At 53.7% G+C, this 21701-nt stretch overlaps 1 protein-coding gene across 1 annotated transcript in view; it reads left to right on the top strand.

Moving 5' to 3' along the window:
• The window catches only part of Sh3tc1 (SH3 domain and tetratricopeptide repeats 1), a 41690-nt gene extending 25997 nt beyond the window's left edge, over window positions 1-15693 (top strand). The window contains exons 10-18 of the mRNA XM_032916615.1: window positions 31-164; window positions 1647-1688; window positions 4182-5861; window positions 9036-9216; window positions 10588-10738; window positions 12004-12126; window positions 12307-12457; window positions 13379-13575; window positions 15289-15693. Of these exons, the coding sequence (XP_032772506.1) occupies window positions 31-164; window positions 1647-1688; window positions 4182-5861; window positions 9036-9216; window positions 10588-10738; window positions 12004-12126; window positions 12307-12457; window positions 13379-13575; window positions 15289-15546 (2917 nt within the window). The 3' untranslated portion in view covers window positions 15547-15693. The remainder of the gene's footprint in view (window positions 1-30; window positions 165-1646; window positions 1689-4181; window positions 5862-9035; window positions 9217-10587; window positions 10739-12003; window positions 12127-12306; window positions 12458-13378; window positions 13576-15288) is intronic.
• The last annotated feature ends 6008 nt before the right edge of the window (window positions 15694-21701 follow it).

Here is a 21701-nt window from a genome sequence, read left to right on the forward strand (position 1 = left end):
TTCTAAATAAGGTTGTTTTTTTTTTCCCAGCCTGGAAAGTGCAATATTCCTCAGCGAGGAAGAAAGGTCATTCTTCAGAAGTGAGGCTCACTTCTCAGACGAGGATGCCCGGCGGCTCCTGAGCAGGACATCTGGCACAGATGTGTGTACCACATGCAGCCTGGGTAGGTACAGGTAGTGTGGCACTTCTGGTCTCTGTTAGCTGTGGAGACAAGATTGTGCTGGCTAAGTCATTTTAACCTAGAGTCTTCCCTGAGCAGAAACTGGGATGAAGGATGTGGGCCAAATGCTTTGCAGCTGGGTGGAGCCCAGTGGTCTGGTCAAGGCCACAGGTGACTGTCAGACTCTGCCCTCTCTGTCTGCCACCACTGTTTTGATATACTGTTGCCTTAGTTCCAAGAGAGTTGGACACTAGTTGGATGCTTCTGGTTCTTTCCAAGCTCCCCAGGGATCCACTCTTCTGCTCCCTTTCCAACTCTGCAGCCTCCCCCAGGCCATCCCCACAAAGAAGCAGTGAATATTCCCCTTGAGTTTGAACATGCATGGGTTTTCTATGTCTCAGTTGCCGGCACGTCAGATTAGAAGGCGGAAGTTAATGAGTGTCTTTAACAGAGACGGGGTGGGGGTGGGGGATCATGAAAGGCAAAGACGAGGGGAAAGGGGGCTGTTGGAATTGCTGAGAAGTTCCTCCCAGGGCAGTGGGCAGAGGTCTTAGCCCTTGCTTATAGAAGTAGTAGAGGGGAGTTGAGGGAGGTGTTGCTACTTACTTTTAATAAAATAAATGGTAATTGGAAAGAAAAAAAATAAAGAAACCCCACTAGGGACCAGAGAAAGGCAAGCCAAGAGAGTGTCCTCAGGGTCTGGTGCAGACACCCAGGCTTAGAATACAAAGACGTCAGGGATTGGTGACACCAGAAAGTAATCCTGAGGCCCTGGGTGTTGAAGGAGCCCATCTCCTGGCACCAAGCACCAGTTGCAGACACACTGGGCTCTCAGCTTCTGCGGACAGGGAGACCTGCAGTCCCACTGTGATCTGACAGCACCCTTAACAGAACTAAGGCTGGTCCTTCTGCCTGTGCTGGTCAGATCCACTTCTCCCAGCCCCAGGCAGAACAGGCTCCATGGGTGTTGGTTGGCCTAGGCTACTTGGCCTCTGGAATTCCAGGACCCAGAACTTTCAAAGGTAGTGCAATTCCTCCTGACAACACACCTTGAAGCTTTGCCTGCTACTGTAACTTCCTGTTCTTTACATGTCTTCTTCAGCTCTTTTTCCTCATTCGGTTGCTATGGCAATCCAGCAGGCAGTTAGTACTCGCCCAAGTAAGTGGGAATGAGGTTCAGATGCCACCGGGGGGTTGGGGGGAGTTCCTCAAAAGGAACTCAACCCCGTTTGTCCTGCTGCTTGCTGTCTGTGCCTCTGCTTGCCATGAAGCTGACAAGGATCACAGGCGCCCTCAGTAGGAGTGTGGGGGGCACCAGAGGTAGTCATGGGCTCCGTCCTTGCCTGGAGACATCTGAGAATGTGGGTTCTCTGGCCCTGGTCATTGTAGGTGCTGGTGACTGCAGAGCTTGCCTTCACCTGGCTGTGTGAGGCAGGACCCAGGGCACAGGTAGAGGAGTGACTGTTGCCCTTTTCCCTTTCCTAGACTGGTTAGAAGAAGCTGACGGAGAACAGCTGGAGCAACAAGGTAGGTGCTGCCCTGCGGGGCTGGGGTCCTCTTCTCATGGCTGAGTCTCGGGTGTGAACTCAGGCTCACCAGGTGTGAACGCAAGACAGAGGCGGCAGCATCTGAGGCCGTGGGCACTGGCCATCAAGTGTCTGCAGGGTCTGGGGGATGTGGGATGGGTGGCCTGGAGCTCCTCTATTGCAACTGTTGGAAGCTTTGGGAACCCAGACCTCTTCCTCAGCAGGGTCTCCCAAGAAGGCAGAGTCCCGTCCCTCGCTCCAGCCCACACTGCTGTGGGCTCCTTTTCAAGACCGATGTAACTATCCAGATTCCCCACAGTGGGCCTGACTATACTACTAGGGGAGTGTAGTGGTCGGAGTTAGGGTTGGAGGGAGAGCCCCTTCCCCTAACTCAGTCTTTGAGGTCCCTCTCTCTTAGGCTCCACCCCAGAATACCCCTTCCATCTTCCTCTGCAGCTATCATCTTCCCCAGAGGCTCTAAACAGGGGATCTAGAAATGTGAGCCCTTAAGGGGCCTGGGATAACCCCCAGAAATGTACCCATCTGAGCTCAACTGGGATTCAAGGAAGAGGGCCAGGAGGAGGCTGGCATGGCTGGGAAGGGGCCCAGCCTCCTGCTCTGGGTGCAGTGAACAGAGGCAGATGAGCATGGAACAGCTTTCTCCTGGGTGGCCCATCCTCTGCCCAGGTCCTGACAGAGACCCTAGGGCTCATCCATCTGTCCAGTCAGGAAGGCCTCTGTGGCTGGGGATTTCTAGACCAATCCAGTAGGCTCAGGTCTGTTGGAAAGCTTTATAGAATAGTAAAGATAGATTTAAAAAAAATTAGTCTCTGGCTGCCCTCAAACATGATATGTAGTGAGGGAGGGTCTGAACACTTGATTTTCCTTCTGTTTCCCACGAGCTGGGACCGTACGTGTGTGCTCCCACATCTGGCTTCAGATTGTCTGAAGCATATATTTTTTAAAAAAGATTTTGTTTTATGTGTGTGTTTGTCTGCATGTGTGTATCTGCATGACCTGTGTGCCCACTGTCTACAGAGGCCTGAAAAGGGCATTGGATGCGCAGTGGAACTGGTTGTGGGCTGCCCTGTGTTCAGGGAGCCAAGCCTGTGTCCTCTGGAAGAGCATGCTTTAACGTTCACACTTGAGAGCAAAGAGGCTGATTAATCCCAAAGAAGGATTAATCCCAGAGCCTTTGTTCATCTGTTTCCTTCCAGATAACTCCATGTTAGGCCTGTGTTGTCCCAGTAGGAAATACGTGTCTGCTTACTCTGCCCCGGTGGAGGCGTTTGGCTTTGGATCTGCACCTGTCTGAGACTAAGGTCTCATTAGCAGGCAGTGGTAGATTGTGCTCAGTGGCCAATCTATAAACTGTCCCTGGGTCATTCCCCAAGGAGACTACTACCACTTTCCCATGATACAGCTGAGGCCAATGACCACGACAAACATCCCTGTCATCATTGTCCGTCTGCCTTCTGCCTTCATTTCATGTGTGTGTGTGTGTGTGTGTGTGTGTGTATGTGTATGTGTGTGTGAGTGTATATGTGTATATGTGTGTGTGTATGTGTGTGTGTATGTGTGTGTGTGTATGTGTGTGTGTATGTGTGTGTGTATATGTGTGTGTATGTGTGTGTGTGGTGTGTGTATATGTGTGTATGTGTGTGTGTGGTGTATATGTGTATGTGTGTGTGGTGTGTGGTGTATGTGGGTGTGTATGTGTGTGTGTGGATGTGTGTGTGTGGTGTCTATGTATGTGTGTGTGTGGGTTTATATGTGTGTGTATGTGTGTGTGTGTGTATGTATGGTGTGTGTGTGGTGTGTATGTGTGGTGTGTGTGTAGTGATTGCATGTGTGTGTATATGTGAGTGTGTATATGTGTTTGTTGGGAGTGGTGTGTGTGTGGTGGTTGTGGTGGGGGTGGTGTGTGTGTGTGTGAGTGTGTATATGTATATGTGTGTGTGTGTGTGTGTGTGTGTGTATGTGTTGCTGAGTGCATGCTAGGTACCTTTTCTACCACTGAACTATGTTCCCCATATGTCTGCCCTCCATAGACGCCGGGCACACAGGTCACACAGATAGGCATGATGCTTAACTTGGTCTGTTTTCTGCAGCAGCCCTTGAGCCCATGCTGACTAGTTGTGCCAATTGGCTGTCAGTGATTTCCTGGCTTCTAGAGTCTGAGGGTCCTGCAGAGTCACACTCCTGTGGTTGGACTGGATGATTAGGTGGCTTCAGTTCTCTCTAAAGAGAAACTGTCTGCAAGCTATCCCTCTGCTCCAACATTCGGGGTCTCAAAAACTCTGGGCAGGAAGGTTGACAGGAGGAATCAGGACTGACTGATTCAGACCCTAGTGTTGTGGAATCAGAAAGTGTCATCCAGAAAGTGGGGCAGCAGGGACATGCAGCTAGTGGAACAGTGGGTGGGGGACACCACGCAGGTCAAGTTGGGACTCAGGTCCACAGCTGATCCAACTTGGCCTTCTGTTACTTCTAGAAATGTCTCTGCCTCACCTGAACCCAGAGCCACATGAGAGTCTGCACATGGTAAAGAACGTTTTAGAGAAGTGCAAGGCCTGCCCTGACCACCCTGAAGACCCAGCATCCTGGAGCCTTGGAGCGGTGTCCAGCAGAGTGAGTTCACCGGACCTTGAGGACCCCCCCTTCTGCCTGGATCCTGACGATGACTGGACAGACCCTGAGCCTCCGGACTCACTGCTGCAGGTCCTGAGTGCCCCTGGTTATAGGGCCCAGTTCCGGAGCCTGTATGATATCTCACTTCCCTGCCTGAGCACCGCACTCTATAGCTTTGATGATGAAGAAGAGCTGGCTGAATGCTTGGCACAGGCCCGAGGAGTTGCCAAGAAAGTCGATTTGGGCATGGCCCTGGCAAGGCTCTGCCTCCTGCTGGGGCGGCTGTGTGCCCGAAAGCTCAAACTATCCCAGGCCCGGGTGTACTTTGAAGAGGCCCTGGGGGCTCTGGAGGGAAGTTTTGGGGACCTCTCTCTGGTGGCGGCCGTGTATAGCAGCTTGGCTACTGTGTACCTGAAGCAGAAGAACGGGGAGAAGTGTGTGCAGCTGGCACCCAAAGCCGCAGCGCTGCTCCTGGGAACGCCCGGCCACTCCTGCAGCACAGATGCCGAGCTCCTGAAGTACGCACTGCGCAGGGCCGTCTGTGGCCTCAGCCCCCAGGCCGAGGCCCGGGCCTGCTTCCTGCTGGCCCGGCACTACACCCACCTCAAACAGCCTGAGGAGGCACTGCCATACTTGGAGAGACTGCTTCGCCTCAACAGGGATGTGGGGACCCCGCAGGCCTCGTGGCCTGAAGACTGTTACCTGCTTCTGGCGGACATCTATGGCCGGAAGTGCCTGCCGCACCTGGCATTGAGCTGCCTCAGGGTGTCCTCACTGTGGACAAGATGCTCTCTGGCTGGCTCCTTGAGGAGTGTGGACCTGGTACTCCAGAATGCTCCTGGACCGAACAGCCAAAGGAGGACAGGTCATAGCCTTCCCTCCCAGATTGCTCACTACCTCAGACAGGCATTGGCCTCTCTGCCTCCCGGCACGGGACAGGCACTGCGAGGGCCGCTCTATGCCAGCCTGGCTCAACTGTACAGTCACCACCAGCAGTACGGCCAGGCCATAGCCTTCATGTTTCAGGCTGCAGAAGCTGACACTGCAGCTGGGGTCCACCCTGTCGTGGACCGCTTGGTGGCGCTCGCCTGGCTGCACCTGCTTTGTGGGAAAAGCTTAGTAGCCATGGACATCCTGAAGTGCGTCTCAGACGCGGCCGTGGCCAACAAGGACCAGGAATGTGTTATGATGAACATGGTGGCCATGGCCCTGAAGAGGATGGGCAGGACCCGGCAGGCTGCTGAAGGCTACTTCCGAGCTCTGCACATGGCCTACAGCCAGGGCCACCTGCAGAGCCAGGCAGTGGTCCTAGCTAACTTTGGGGCCCTGTGCCTGCAAGCTGGCGCACGCAGCTTGGCCCAGCACTACCTGCGGGAGGCCGTGGGGCTCTTCTCCCAGCTGCCCAGTGGCGTGTGTGGCCGTGACTTCACCCAGGTGCTCCTGTGGTTGGGCCAACTGTGTACGCGCCGGGCCCTCCCCCAGCAGGCCAAGTGCTACTATGAGTGGGCCTTTCTGGTGGCTGTGGAGACGGACCATCTGGAGAGTAAGTACCGACCTTGTTCCCCCTCCACGCCTCCTCCGGGGTCTACATGAGTCATGCCGGCTTCTGAGAAAGCAAGTCATTCCCTTCTCAGAACACCCTGGGGTGGGAGGCAGAGGACAGAGACTACCCACTGAGTAGTAGAAACCTGGAGATGTTCGCCATCACCTCTGAGGCAAACTTCTTCCACCTCTTCCTGTGCTGGACTGGATATGACATGGAGGATGCCTTGAGAGGACCTTACTGTAGGACAGTGGTTCTCAATCTGTGGGTCTCGACCCCTAGGGAGTGGTCAAATGACCCTTCCACAGCGGTTGCCTGGGACCATCGCAAAACAGATATTTACATTACAATTCACAACAGGAGCAAAATACAGTTGGGAGATAGGAACAAAAGTAAATTTGTGGTTGGGGGGGGTCACCAAGACATGAGGAACTATATTAAAAGGTGGCAGCATTAGGAAGGTTGAGAACCACTATTCTAAGGACTCCACAACCCCTCTCTACTGCCCCATACTGAGATGGAGGTCATCCTAGACATAACACTGAGATTTGGGGCCCCACTGAGCTAACACAAGGCTCTGTGAGCTGGACCCCCAGTTCTGTCTTCTGCAACCCTGACAACCTCACGTGGCCTCTTTATTAGAAGCCACCAGGGCTTCAGAGCTGATCAAAGTCACCCACAAGGACCTCGTACAGGTGTTATCCAGGCCCAACCCAAGGGTGAGACCATGTTCTTGCTAGGGCCAGGAGGTGGACAGGAAACAGATGGCCAGGTCAGAACAGCCACACAGAGGGTTGTCATTGTGCTCACGGGCAGCTCTACTCCAGCCTGTGGCTTGGGGACACTTCTTTGACTAAAGATCTGAGGAAAGGTTAGTCAAGAAGGGAGTGCTGGAGGAGCTGAGGACAGAGCTGTTCCACCCATGCACCTTGCAGTATTGAATGCTAAGCCTCAGCTGGGGTCTAAGCATCCTTAGGAACCCTAGCCTATGGGTTGTCCCTTTTCCTGAGAGGACCAGGGAGCCATCATGTCTATAGGACACTCATTGTGGCTGCCGAGATGGAGAGGAGGTGGGTGGAGGTGGGTCTGCCTGGAGTCTGTTCTCCAGAAGAGAACCTAACATACAATTGAGGTGTCATGGACATGATTTGTGTGGAGGGAGCCAGGGAGGGAATCCCCCAAGGATTGTGTGCAGGGTCCAGCAGGGAAGGCTTTGGCAGGATAGACTCTGGCATGAAAGGAACCCAGGAAACCTCAGGTTACATCCTGCCTCTGAGGGCCAGACTTTCACAGCCTCAGCAACCTGACCACGTAGCTACCCCAGCCCATCCCTGCCAGACCTCCTCAGATGCAAAGCTTCAGACTTAGACAGAATCCGCTAAGGACCCAGCTATAGGTCTCTCTCCTCCGCTGGGGAGACTGAGGGATGGCCCCAGGGCCACAGGCCAGCTCACCACTGAGTCAGTGTTGGTGCAGCGTGTGTTTCTGGAAAGTATTCTGGTGCGTTGATGGGCAGCTATTCATGGTCATTTCCGTGAAGACTGCCAGCAATACACCCCTCATTTCTGGTTTTAGAAATTCACAACCTCTTTCCCCTGGCCAGTCCGATGGGAGGGTTATAATTCTGTCAGTCTTTTCAAAGCCCCAGACCTGGACTTTGTGGGTTTCCTCTTACTACCTCTCACCAGCAACACAGTTGATCCTTTGTAGTTCATTAAGACAGAAGTTGGGGTTTGGAGTTTTTCTTCCTCCCTTCCCCTCCTCCCGTCTCCCACCCGTCTCCCTCCCATTCCTTTCTCCAGTCTCACCTTCTCTATCTCTTCCCCCTCCCTTCCATGGCCATCAAAAGCACTCAAAGCTATCAGTTTCCCCCGTGGCTCGGCTTTCAACATCCCTCAAGTTTCTATCACCATCATTATCATCATCACCATCACCACCACCACCACCACCTCCTCCACCACTTCCTCCTCCTCCTCCTGTGTCTTCGTGTATATCTGTGTACCACGTGTGTGCCTGGTGCCAGCAGAGGTGTCAGATCCCCACGTCAGATGCCCTAGGCCTGGGTGGTTGTGAGGTGCCATGTGGATGCTGGGAATCAATCCCTGGTCTCCTGTCAGAGAAGCCAGTGCTCTTGACCTTTGAGCCATGTCTCTAACCCAGGCATCCCTTAAACTTCTATGCTTCTGTTTCCTTTGTGTCTCTTCCTCTAACCTCTGGCTATTCAGAAATGGGCAGCTTAGCTTTCATATCTCCATGAACTTACCAAACTTTCTACTGTTACTGATTCCTGTTTGTCCATCTGTTTGGTTGTCAGGAGTAAACAAACTATCCTAGGGCCAGACACATGCTAGATAAACACTCTGACCTTTCTGTATTCCCAGTCTTTGAGATAAGACCTCACTAGTTGTACTACCTGGCCCTGAACTCACCGTATAGTTTTATTTTGCTCCCGTGTAGCCAAAGAACACATTCCCTATGACTTCTGTCCTTTTGCATTTCCTGAGACTTGGTCAGTGGTCTGGAGCGTGTCTTTAGAGACTGCCCTATGAGCCCTTGAGAAGACCTGAACCCTCAAGATCTGGTCTGCTTATGGCACAGCTAAGCCATCTGCCTTTGTGTTGATTTCCAAGTTGTCTTGACAGTTGGGGATGCCCTCTGGCTCCCCGCCCCTGGCTTTGGGATAGTCCAGTGAGCCATGGCTTGGAGGCTTGCCTCCCGGATGGAGCACAGACTTATGGGTGGAGCACAGCCTGATGTAGGATGAATCCATTGTCCTATATGGCAGGCGCCAGGAAAGATGCTGGCTATGGGCTGTGTGTGTCCAACTCTATTGAGCTGCCAGGGTGGAGATAGGAAGAGTGTGTTAAGACAAAAACAAAAGGGGTAGGTTGGGCCAAAGCCTGGGCAGGACTTTCCCCTGGACCAGCTGAACTGATCCACACTATCTACATGCTTCCCCCACATGTCAGTTGATGAGAGCTCACGGTGTACTACTCTATAGACCATATAGCCTAGCTCTGAGCTTGGGATCCCCATTTTTTGAGGACCCTGCTCAGAAGTGAAGAAGAAGGAGTCATACAGTGGGGCCTTCAATCCTTCCACAGAGAGGCACTGGGGTGCCTCAAAGGTAATTGAATCAGGAGGGTAACACATCCTCCCCGTGTCCCCACCCAGGTCAGTTACAGGCGGTGCAAAAGCTGTGCCACTTCTACAGTAAGGTCATGCCCAATGAGGTGCGATGCGTCATCTACCATGAGTTCCAACTGGCTCTGGCACGCAAGACCGCTGACAAGGTGCTGGAGGGGCAGCTCCTGGAGGCCATCAGTCAGCTCTACCTGTCGCTGGGCACTGAGCGGTAAGAGCAGTGGTGTTGGGGGCACAGAAACCCTGGGGAGCCCCTCTCCTCAGGAACCAGCCAAGCCCCAGTTCTCCAGGGCTAAGAGTCATTCCATTCATTGTCTGTGACATAGCCATCCCAGCATGATCCCTGCTCTGATGGGGTCCCGCCCTCTTATCCTTGTTTTCTCAGTTAAACAAGGGTCATCAGTCCAGCCATTTCAAACCACTCATGCCATGCTTGTTGTTGTGAAATAACCCCCCCCACACACCTGCCCCTAATCTTTAGTTGTCAGCCTGGGGCCAGTTGAGTGTCCTTCACCCACCAGATGTCCAATGGTGGCCACATGTTCTTCAGGCGTCTCACCACAGAGGGCAGAGCCAACTTACCCTGGAGCCAGGTCTCAGGGCCATGTTTGAGGTGTGACCTATACTGAGGTTCTGGTTAGCCTGCCAATTGGTAAAAAATCCTCAACAGGACACCTCCCCTAAGGCAGGGGCACTGGAGCACGGAAGACCCTGTTAGGAAACAGGAGAGACCCTGTGCTAGCACAGAACTCACAGCGGGAACAGTGGTCTGGAGCCAGGCTTCTTGGATATGTCCTTGGGCTGCTGTGCATCTCCCTGGAAACGTATTGAAGGTGCTCAGCCCCACCCAGGCCTCAGGGACAGCCATTGCTGAAAGGGGTCCTGGGTAACACTGCAGTATGTACAAGTTTGCAAAGCCCTGGCCTAGGATCTGAGTTCTGCTGTAAGCCAATGTCTCCCAGAGAAGACAGACTGTCTATTAGGGTTTCTACACCACAACCAGAAATAACTTGAAGGGAGAGAGGGTTTATTTTCATTTCCATATCATGGCCCATCACTGAGAAATGTAATGGCAGGAACTCAAAATACAGCAGGAAGCTAGAAGCAGGGGCTGATGCAGAGGCCATGGAGGATGCTGCTTGCTGGCTTGCTCCCCATGGCTTGCTCAGTCTGCTTTCTTCTCCAGCCAGGACCACTAGCCTAGAAGTAGCTCTGCTGACAGTAAGTTGGCCCTCACATGTCAATCAAGAAAACACACTGTGGGCTTGCCCACAGTCCAGTCTGGTGGGGACATTTTTTTTTTCAAATGAGACCCCCTTTTCCCAAATGACTCTAGCTTATGTCAGGTTGACACACAGCTAGCCATTACTAGCTGGATTCAGCATGCTGGGGGTAATAGTGCATAGAGAGCCCCTTACACATAGCTGTCTGTCTTCCCTCTGAAGAATTCCCCCGTCTTCCCATGCTGTGACCGGGTGCCTGGGGCAGGACACGATGCTGCCCACAGAGGATTCCTTCAGGTCCTGACCTTCCAGACCATTCTGTAGGCAGATCCTGTTCTGATGCCTGTGTCTGACCCCAGGGCCTACAAGTCGGCTCTGGATTACACTAAACGGAGCCTGGGGATTTTCATTGACCTGCAGCAGAAGGAGAAGGAGGCACGTGCCTGGCTGCAGGCAGGGAAGATCTACTATATCCTCCGTCAGAATGAGCTGGTGGACTTGTACATCCAGGTGCGTTCAGTGCTGGCAGGATGGACTGGCTCCCTCCCTCACTACCCAGCCCACCCATCTACCCACCCACTGCCCTGTGCTCACCTGCTCATCTACCTAACTGTCCACTCACCTACCCTACCCGCCCAACTACCCACTCACCCATTCATCTGCCCTCTGACCTATCTACTCACTCACCCATCCACCCACCTATCCATCCATCTACTCACCCATCCATCCTTTCAGCCACCTACCCGCTCATCCATTCATTGCATCTCCCTGTTCACCCACACATTCATCTGTCCACCCACTCATCTGTGCACCCCCATCCACCCATATATCTACCCACTTATCCTTCTCACCTGCCCATCACTGCTGAGTACCCCTGTTCAGTTCCTTCCCACTCTGACTCCCTCAGTTTCCCCCCATGCCCAGCCTCTCTGATAACCATCTGAACTCCCTGGGCAGAAGGTGCCTCCCCACCCCACCCCACCCCCGTGTAATACCCGCCTCTTGTCGGTGCATAGCGAGCGCTCAGTGTATGTGAGAATGCCATGTCCACTCAGTTTGCACCCAGAAGAGCTTGCTTCAGCAGCTCATGGTATGCTTACTTCAAAACATGTTTATCACACAAGTTGTGATGCTTCCCAAACACGGTGAGATCTGGACAGACAAGGAGCACAGGAGCGGCTTGGTGAACTGAGGATCTAGGATCCAGGCGCCCAGGGCTCAGAGAGCAATGGGAGGGCCGGCTGAGCCAGAGATCAAGTAGCTTTGAGTCAGGGTGGGGAGCTAGCGCCATCTACTGGACGAGAACATTAAGGTCCAGCCTAGAAGCTGGAGTGTGAGTGTATTTATTACCTCACAGATGTTTGTTGGACTCCTACTGTATACCAGGTATTGCAGACATCCCCAGACACAGCAGAGAAGTCACAGCCTCAGGCCCTGTCTTGTGGTACTGACAGGAGAGAAGTGGGTATGGATGGGTCAGGATGCAATAGGATATGGTGGGAGCCACAGGAGGGGCAGCCAGCTTTGAACATAGTGGGCAGGCCAGAAGCCAGGCCTGAGTTCTTCCCTGCTCACCTGGGCAGTCCACACCTACTCAGCTCTGGGGATGCCGCTGAACTGGTGCTTCTAAGCTCTCTGGTCCTGAAAGCTCCTCTCCTCAGAGCCACATGCCCATAGGGACAGGAGAAAGGTCGGTGTCTCCAAGTGTAAGACCACACATCTCAGATACAGCCTCTCTGGAAGGTAAGTCTCCAGAGAACTTCCGGTTCTTACAGGTGGCACAGAATGCAGCCCTGTATACCGGGGACCCTAAGCTGGGGCTGGAACTGTTTGAGGCAGCTGGGGACATCTTCTTCAATGGGACCTGGGAGCGGGAGAAAGCTGTGTCCTTCTACCGGGTGAGTGGCCACTGTATGTTGGAGTAACCCAGCTCCTAGCCTGGGGTGTCAGGATAGAACCGACCTCTGTCCCATGGGAAGACCATACAAAGGGTGGTGACAGTTCCTTGCACACATGTGGGCTCAGGAGGTATTTTGCATGGTGGGCACTGCAGAAGTCTAACCTCAATGTATGGACAGGACCGGGCACTGCCCCTGGCTGTGACTGTAGGAGACCAAGAAGTGGAGCTGCGCCTGTGCAACAAGCTGGTGGCCCTGCTGTCTGCACTGGAGGCACCCCAGGAGGGCCTAGAGTTTGCCCATGAGGCCCTGGCACTCAGCATCACCCTAGGTGAGTCCTGTGCCCTGCTCTGCACCCCATCCTACTAGGCCTCCAGGCCCAGGTCTGCAGAGCAGACGTTGCTTGGCTTCTCCCACCTCCTGTAGAGGCTGACTGAGGCCCACAGCAGCTCTGCTGAGCCAGCAGTGCCTGGCCACAGCTGAGCCCAGAGCTGGCAGGGACTTGAGGAGAGAGCAAAGCTCACAGGCTTTCTCTGCTTCTTTCTCTGGCTGGACCACATGCGGGCTGGCTTGTCCTGCTCGTCACACAGGTGGACTTGTGTGTGTTGTCCCTCTCCCACCTCCCTTTCCCGCCTCTTCTGTCCTCACCCACTGTCTGCTGCCTGTTGCTTAATGTCAGGTTACCTTCTGTCCAGCACTGATCACTGACCAGGAGTGTCTCTGTTCCTCTTGGGACAAAGCCCTGAGTGGGCTGGCTGGGGCCTCAGGCCTGAAGGCGATGTGCAACTGGATTCAAAGTGCTGCGTATACAGGCTCCTTGAATGGGCACTCGCGCCCACCCCTGCAGGTTGCCCGTGCCGGGGAAAGCCTAGAGCTTTGGTGAGCATGGCTACCTAAGGTGATAGATTGTGCTGAGCCTACAAGGCAGCAGCCACAGCCAGTCCCTGTGCGAACCCTGGTGCCTGGGAATGCACAGATCATGGGCTTAGCTGAAGGCATCGCCGGGCAACTCCATGCAGACAGGAAGTGGGGTGTATGAGCCTGCAGCTTTGCAGATCTGGAAGTAGAAGGAAGACACTTTATGGATGAGAAAGCATGTCCCGGTCAGGAAAGGACTGGCTAGAGTTACCTGGCTAAGTCTGTGAATGTCCACAGCTGTGTCGCCTGGTGCTGTATTTGCATGCTTGCTCCTGATTAGCTCACGCCCTGCTGGGTGGTGTCCTCACACCTGCCCCTCTACCTGCACCCCTAGGTGACCGGCTGAATGAAAGAGTGGCCTACCACAGGCTAGCCACCCTGCACCACCGGCTGGGCCATGGGGAACTGGCCGAGCACTTCTTCCTGAAGGCTCTGTCGCTCTGCACCTCGCCCCTGGAATTCGATGAGGAGACCCTGTACTATGTGAAGGTCTACCTGGTACTGGGTGACATCATCTTCTATGAGCTGAAGGTGGGCTAAAGGGGTAGGGGCTCAGCCTGGGGTAGGGGCTCAGCCTGGGGTAGAGTCATTGCTCCGCCTGAGTGGGTGGGGTCTACACTATAGTCATTGCCTCCCAGGAAAGGCCTCCATTCTCCTGGAGCAAGGCCTAGATGTTTGAAGCCAGAGAGGACAGCAGACAGGGCTACCCTCTTGGTCCTCTCATGTAACACAGGGTACCATATACCAGCAGTGGGAAAGTCATTAGGGAGCTTCCTGAGTGTGGTGATTCTCCCAAAAGAATGTAAAAAGACAAGGATGTGTATAAACATTGACCACTCACATTGCAGAATACAGCCCATACCACAGTGCCTCTTCCAGGAAACCCACCTTTCTCCACAGTTCCTTACTGGAATTCTGTGGCATTGCTTTTCCTGGTCACCTGGGAGGGATGGGTGGAAATAATACCATCCTGTCTCACAGTGAAGGAAACTGAGGTTCAAGAAGGGGTATGCTGACCCCAGGCTACCTCTCTGAATCCTTGCTGGTCACAACTCAGGCACATGTGTGACTCCAAGCTGCCACACAGGTGCATACAGAGGCACACACGTTGGCTGTCCTTCCCACATAGCTGAATGCCCTCTCCTCAAGAACTTCTATCCACTGAGGTGCCGGGTATCTCCCATGCTTCCTCACATCCCAAGAGTTAGCCAGGGAGGGGTGGCCTTGAACCCAGGGTGAAGAGTACCCACCATCTGTGTGTCCCACTCTGTTCTTGGGTCCTAGCTCTGTGGGGCTGGTACAAAGAAGACGTTGTTAGATCTTTGTTGCTAGCTGAGAGGGCTGTCCCAGATGTGACAGGGAAGGCAGGCTAGGTGGGGTCTCAGGAAGCCCCTCAGCCACTCTTGTGAGAAAAGACCTCTGAATAAGCTAAGGCGGGAGGCAGCTGTGGGATGTGTCCAGGGGCCACTGGAGGTGAGGCAAGGTCGGATATAGACAGCAGAGAGGCTCAGGAGAGAAGAAGCAGAGGCCATGACAGGTTGAGGCCTTAGGCTCTGGGATCTAGGAGGAAGAAGGGAACTTCAGGAAAGGGACATGAATGTGTGCACAGGAAGGTAGCCATAATGCTGTTCCAGGTCACCTGGGTCTCTGGATCACACCTGGGTTGGGCTTGGAGCTTCTCTGAGCCAGCACATGAGCTGGTGTACCCTTAGTGGTGACAGATTTTTAAAAAACCGATGTCCAGCTGGGCGGCGATGGCACACACCTTTGATCCCAGCTCTCAGGAGACAAAAATCAGGCAGATCTCTGAGTTCAAGGCCAGCCTGATCTACAGAGTGAGTTCCAGGACCATCAGGGCTACACAGAGAAACCCTGTCCCCCCCCCCAAAAAACAAAAGAACAAAAACCAACAACAAGGAAAGGTGTCCAAACACAAGGACTAGGAAGCTCCAGCCATGTTGGGGAAAGAGGCTAAGGTGTGATTGTGACAGAACAAGAAGGGATGTTCCCATAGTGTCCTGATGTGGCCCTGTTGGTCAGCCATCATGGTAGGGAGTGCCTGAGAGGGAGCCTGGGATCATGTGGCCCTTGGGCATCACTTAAGGTATTTCCATCCCAACCCCTGCCCGTTATGGGTAGATATATCAGAGTGCCCCGGGATGGTGTAGTCCATCCCAGCACCCCACACTCCGGGCACCCCCACACTCCAGTGAGTGGGCTTAGCACAAGCACATGTACCCACAGGACCCCTTCGATGCAGCTGGGTATTACCAGCTGGCTCTGGCAGCAGCCGTGGACCTGGGCCACAAGAAGGCTCAGTTGAAGATCTACACACGCCTGGCCACCATCTACCACAACTTCCTCATGGACCGAGAAATGTCCCTCTTCTTCTACCAAAAAGCAAGGACCTTTGCCTCAGAACTGAATCTCCGCAGGACCAACCTGGTGCCCCAGCACTTCTGTAGCCGGGCCCCCTGGTTGGCCCCTGGCTACCCATCCTGACAACCTGAGAAGGGGCACGTACAACGGGACTCTTCCTCTTCTTGGGGTATGGGCAACCTACTGTTGTTATTATTATTATTATTATTTTGCTGAGGGTTGGGGGTAACTGAAGGACCAAACAGTAGTAAATATTTTTCAGCAACTGTGGCCCTAACTCATCCTTTTTCTGGACCCACACCGCAGTCTAGCCCCACCTTGTCTGCAGTGAGGACTGCACTCAGCAGGTGTCAGCAAGGCCTCCTGCAGGCTCTCTCACGGTGTGGTCTTGGGCAATCACTTACCTCAGTCCTCCATCCCCTTGCCTATCAAAAGGTAAGGTGTTGGGAGTCCCTCAGCAGGACCTAAGGTGACCTCTCCTCCTCTCTACTCACTCATGTATATGACACAAGTCTGCATCGTTCATCCTCACGTACCTGCCTGAGAGGAGTTCAGGACATGATGGCCTCCGTGGGCAGTAGGAGATGTGGGGACTCAGATTATCCATTACCACACAGCAGGGAGGAATTGAGGCCCAGAGACTACCAAGTACAGTGACCTCCCTGCCAGCCTGCCTGGAAGGACGTGGCACCTTACATCTTGAGAGCAGCTTGGGAACCTCTTCATCCCTGATGGTGTCAGGAGAGCCACATGCCTGGTAAATGTGGTGGCCTCATGGCCACCCTCTCCAGCCCTGAGATTGCCTGCTCCCCTCTGGCCTCTGCTGTCACCTAGTCTCCAAGACCTCTTGAGTCTCCAGCCCAGGAAATGTGATTCAGATAATTCCTTTATTAAGCAGGGACACCGTGGTATGGGGAAGGTGGGGCTGTAAGTGGCCTGCAGTGCTCCAAGCCCCTCCTCCTTCAGTCATGTTTAAATAAGTACAATTTCTCCCTTTAATGGTTTCTGATGACACTGAATGTCACAGTGTCCTGAAGCCCCATGTATCCTAAAACACTGTACTCTCCCCAAGTCCCCCTTTAAAATGAGTACTTCAGGCAGGAACTGGGGTGTCCACTCCATCCAACCTTACTGAAAACCAAGGAGTCTTGTTCTCCTTTCAAACCCCTCCCGAAGCAGATGCTTCTCCCTGTCTCCCCACCAGGGATCAGCAGAGAACTTTCCAAAACTAGTTCCTCCTCCAAACCAAGCCCTTTGCCAGCTGCTGACAGACAGCATTCTTGGGTGCGTTGGGTCACGGGGGGAGGGGTGCTGAAGAGAAAAGGTAGTGGTGACCTAGTCTGGGTTCAGTGAGAGTTGTCATGGTAACTAAGGGCACTTGGGTGAGGTCATCCATCACTTGCCTGCCAGTCTGCAAGTTACCAGCCACTAGGTGTCCTCAGCTGCCAGCTACCTTAGTCTGCAGGGCCTTTGGGGTTAGATCTCTCTGAACTCAGGTAGATCAGCTCTGAAACAAAGGGGCTGCCTTGGGACTGAGGTGAGACTTGCTCAAGGTGAGGTGCTCTGAGAGCTTTATGGTGCTCCCTGGGCTGGCCCTGCTACAATGCTGTTTTCTTTTAGGATGCTCATGAGCCCAGGGCATCCCAACAGCCATACCATGCTGTACCAAGGTTACCAAGGTTAAGTAACAAAGGACACTATCTTAACCTCTCAGACCATCTGTCCCATTGTCTGTAACTAAAGAAGCCCAATCTTGAGTTTCTGCGAATGACAGGAGGAAGACAACATGGGGACAGGGCTGCCTGCAGAATCTCTGCTAAGGCAGGCATGGGTGGTGGAGGCTGGGGCCTGGTACACTCCTTACTGCTGTCCCAGTAGCATGGGTCTAGGAGCCCTGTGGCCTGTTTGAAGGCTGCAGCAGCCTGCAGGCCCACTGCTCAGAAGCCAGGCTTTGAAAGGAGGCCTAGTGTCTCCCAAGTCAACCTTCTGTCACACATGGCCTGACTTTGAGGCCATGAGCCCCACCCCTGTAGGGCTGTATCCACTCTCTTGGGAGCACAGTTACTCTGCATCAGCTTTGTCCCAGGACAGATAGATGCCGGTGTGGAGGGAGCTGAGAAGCTTGGGGTCAGGATCACAGAGACCCTCCTTCAGTGTGACCTGGGCCAGAGCTTCAGGTTGCTTTAGTGGGCAAACAGCATCCATTCAGCCCTTCTCTGCCCACTGTGACATCTCTACAAAGCCAGTCCTTCTGGTCACACTAGGGTTGACAGCCTGTGTCCTAGGGAGGCTTATATTTCTAGAGAGCTGAGGCACTGGCTCCCGGAGGTCAAGGATGCCTCTGTGACCCGGTCAGCAGGGTGAGAACATCTCTGTGGAGACCTATCAGCCTGGCAGACTCACTGGGAAGGGGAACTTCCTGTCTGCAGACTGAGACAGGCTTGCCCTAGGAGGATGATAGTGGGTATTGACTCCTCAGTTGGCCGTGTTTCCCCATTCCCAGAACTGCCATAGCTCCTCTCACTTTCCCATCATGCCTGCCTCAGGGGGGCTGGAAAGGACCAATGAACTCACTCTAGACCAGAGCCCAGCATAAAGGCCCCACCAAGCAGTCATATTCAGAGATGACTGTAGACACACCCGTTCCCGGCATGGCCTATGTTAGGGCCAAGAGAGGCTAGTCTAGCCCTGACCTCAGCAGTTGAGGACTGCCTTTCTCCTCTAGGGTATAGGGATCAGAGACTCTGGGGGGACAGATCAAGCAAGCATCAGAGGGGACTCAGTTCCACATTGGCTCTCAGCCATCAACAGCAATTCAGCCACCTGAGCTGAGAATTCTACCATTGCCGGCAGGGGCAGCAGAAAAATCTGCTTAGGCCAAATCGGGTTCAGTCACCCCACCTCCCAGCAGTACCACCTTGGGAACCGTGGCATCAGCATGTAGGTCTTTTGGGGTGCAGCAACATCCAATTCAAGTGACTGACTCTAAGCAAGTCAGCCTTCCCTGGGTCCTGGTCTATCTCTGGAACACTGAGGCCTATCTCAGACATGATCATGAGAACCATAGGAGGGTGTGTCACCACCAATAGCTGTACTCCTGTCACGTGTATTTTACTGCAAAAAGCTTAATGGAGACGCCACCACGCAGGGCCGCTCATGCTCCTGGGCTTATGAGCTCCTACCTACCCCACATGATCTCACACCAATAGCTCCTTCAAAAGGAGCTTACCTTGCTTTCTACCCCTCTTGTTAGTTTCTTACTCCTGAACACCCCATAGCAGCAATCACAGGGCGCTGTCTGCACACCGCTCTCCTGCACCTTTTCTCACTTAGGCCTCAGGTGGGTCTCCAGTACCACCTGCGCTGGTCATCATAGACCTGCTCAGAGGAGCCCAATCTTTTGCAGGAGCAATCTGTGAGCAGGTCAGGAGGCTCCCAGAGGTAGAGGATGAGGGACGTTCCAGTTATGGTGGGGAACAGGCCCTGGGAGCTCAGAAGGGAGGTGGGTGGGAAGGGCAGAACATTCTAGCACGAGCTCCTGTGCCATGGCCACAGCAAACCTGAGCACTTGTGAGGCCAAGGGGCTGTGCGGTACACACCGGCTCTTGAGGGGTCCCTGCCTCCTTCCAGTCACACCATGTTCAGTGTGTGGGGTGCAGGGGTGTCTCCCTGTTCCTCACTCCAACAAGGAGTGGAATAACCACTTGAATAACCCAGACCATCATCCACCTGGGAGTCTGCCTTGCTCTCAATGACAGCCTTGGTGAGGATCTCATTGGCAAGCTAGTAGTTGGTACCCTGGCATCTCCAGGGCCACTCTGGCTCTCTGGCTGGGTGACTCCAAGCAGAGGGGTAGAAGGAGGATGTTAAAGCAGGGATGGGGAAGTGAGGCAGGGTAGAGGCAGCCGAGCTAGGGTGGTGCAAGCTTGTCAGGGAGGTAATGAGTGACTCACAGACACTGTGAAGGGCTGGGTTCGATATCACAGTGGGGGATGGGGTGTGGCTGGGAGGGGCTATTCCCTTTGCAGAGTTCACAGGATCCTGTAGGTCCCAGGCGCAGGCAGTGTCTGGAAACAGATTTCCCTTTGACAGACGCCTCAAGGCACCTCCCTCTCTTCACCCCTGCACGTTGAGCTGCTGTGTGCCCACAATCACACAGGACCAGGATCCACTGAGTCATGGGGGAGCCACTGTGTCCCCTGTGTGCTCCAGGGTCTTGTGTCACCATCTGATATTTGTATGGAGGGCCTCCTCTGGCTCTGAGTATGGTCGCAGCCTCTCGAAGACAGTGTGGAACTGTATTCCTCAGCTCCCTCCTCTGAGACTTCGGAAGGACCCAGGGAGCAATGCGTCACCAGGCAGTTCTGAGGACCCGGCCAAACAGGGTCCCTTGCAACCAGCAGCTTCCAGCTCACCCACTAAATTGTCAGCCCCTTGCATGATGGGATGAGTCCAACGCTGATAAGGGCATGATCAAAGTACACATTGAAACCCAAATAGATCAGACAAGGGAACCCAGAGGTTTCCTCTCAGGTCCTTTCCCAGTGTGTCACAGGCTCAGATGATGGTCCAAAAGGGAAGGGTGAAGGAAATGCTGTGAGAGAAGCCGTGCGGCAGACTCCTATGCTTTCCCCTACACCAGCTCTAACGTTCCATCTTCTACGAAGCCTCCTCTGCCTGGCACACACAGTCAAAGCGCCTCCCGCCTCTTAGCAGCGTACACATCTTTCCAGCTCTGTGCAGTCAGCCTCACCAAACACCTTCGACAGAGGACAGCAGTCACACAGCTGTGGCTGCCCAGCCTCTGACCACAGAGGTCTCACATCAGAGGGGACCAGTCCACTTCTCTTCACCAGCAGCTAGTCATGGCTGGAGCCTAGGGAGTTCTCCACTGCCCCTTACAGACTTCCCAAGTTCTGATTCCCAGGCTCCGTGCAGCTGCCCCCAGCCCTGCGTGTCTTCCACCAATCACACCAATGTTACCTGAGCTGCTCAGGCTCCTGGTAGAACTTCCTGCATCAGGGGTTGGGGATTTAGCTCAGTGGTAGAGCGCTTGCCTAGCAAGCGCAAGGCCCTGGGTTCGGTCCCCAGCTCCGGAAAAAAAAGAAAAAAAAAAAAAGAACTTCCTGCATCTAAGGGTGCATAGTGGGCGCTCACTGGCGTGTGTGTGTGTGTGTGTGTGTGTGTGTGTGTGTGTGTGTGTGTGTGTGTGTGTGTGTGTACCTGTGCATATGCATGTGCATTTTCTTCCTCTCTAACCCTTCCCTGATTATCTAGGCCCTCTGCTGACCCCACCCACCTGCTTCTTTTCTCTGTTTAAATACCCACAATATTCTTCTGTGTGAGAAACCCACCTTGCCTATGGTGGCTGCTGTGACCCAGTTCTGTGATAAACAACAGGCCCTGGCTTCTGTCTGTCTGTAGGGCAAGGTGCCGTGAGCAAGGCTTTCTGTCCCACATCCTTTACTCTCTAGACCTGCTCCAGTCCCAAGCACCCTTCCTGTTTTGGTACCCTTGATTGAAGGGGTCAGGATTTCAACAGACAATTTGAAGCTTTGCCTGTCAGCCCCATAACCAGGGTCCTCCATATTGAACCATGATGCCAAGAGCAATTCCTTCTGACCAGTCATGGCAGCCACATGAACGAACACTAGCCATTCTCTCTACCCAACACACAAGAGGGAGATGATTCCCAACCGCCATAAGGCTTTTCATACAGTCACAAGCTCTCCAGTCACAAGGTTGTGTGGGCCAACACATCCTTGACAATTTGTAGAATGACCAGACACTCGGCACATGGCCAGGCAGGCTGCCTTCCTCTCTGAGCCTTTGGTTACTTACCTGCAAAATCCCAGTCTGTGAACAGAAGTGTATTCCAAAAGCGTACAGCACTCTCTGAGGGCTCCAGATGGGCCCAGCCTGAGGTCATCGTACGCCACTTTCTAGCAGTTCAGGGAAAGTAAGTTCCCAGTCTGTTGACAAAGCCGGGTTCGGCCTGAGAGTCTGTCTGGGGTTTTGTACAATGATCGAAATGCTGATGCAATGTGGAAGATATAATCCTTCCACTTAGACAAACAGCAGGGCATGGGGTGCACAGAGTGAGCCACAGAAGAAGCTGCAGCCCAGGGAGGGCTTCAAACGCATTGGATATTTTAGATGTTCCCACCTCCCTGGAGACCTCAGGGTCTTGGTTCTGTTTACATATCCCCCCCAGGACTCAGGAAGTGCTTGAGGGAGTCAGGAGTGAATGGATAGAGGAGCAAGCAGGCAAGGGATTC

This window comes from Rattus rattus, chromosome 11 (assembly GCF_011064425.1).
Source record: "Rattus rattus isolate New Zealand chromosome 11, Rrattus_CSIRO_v1, whole genome shotgun sequence".
Classification (NCBI taxonomy): Eukaryota; Metazoa; Chordata; class Mammalia; order Rodentia; family Muridae; genus Rattus; species Rattus rattus.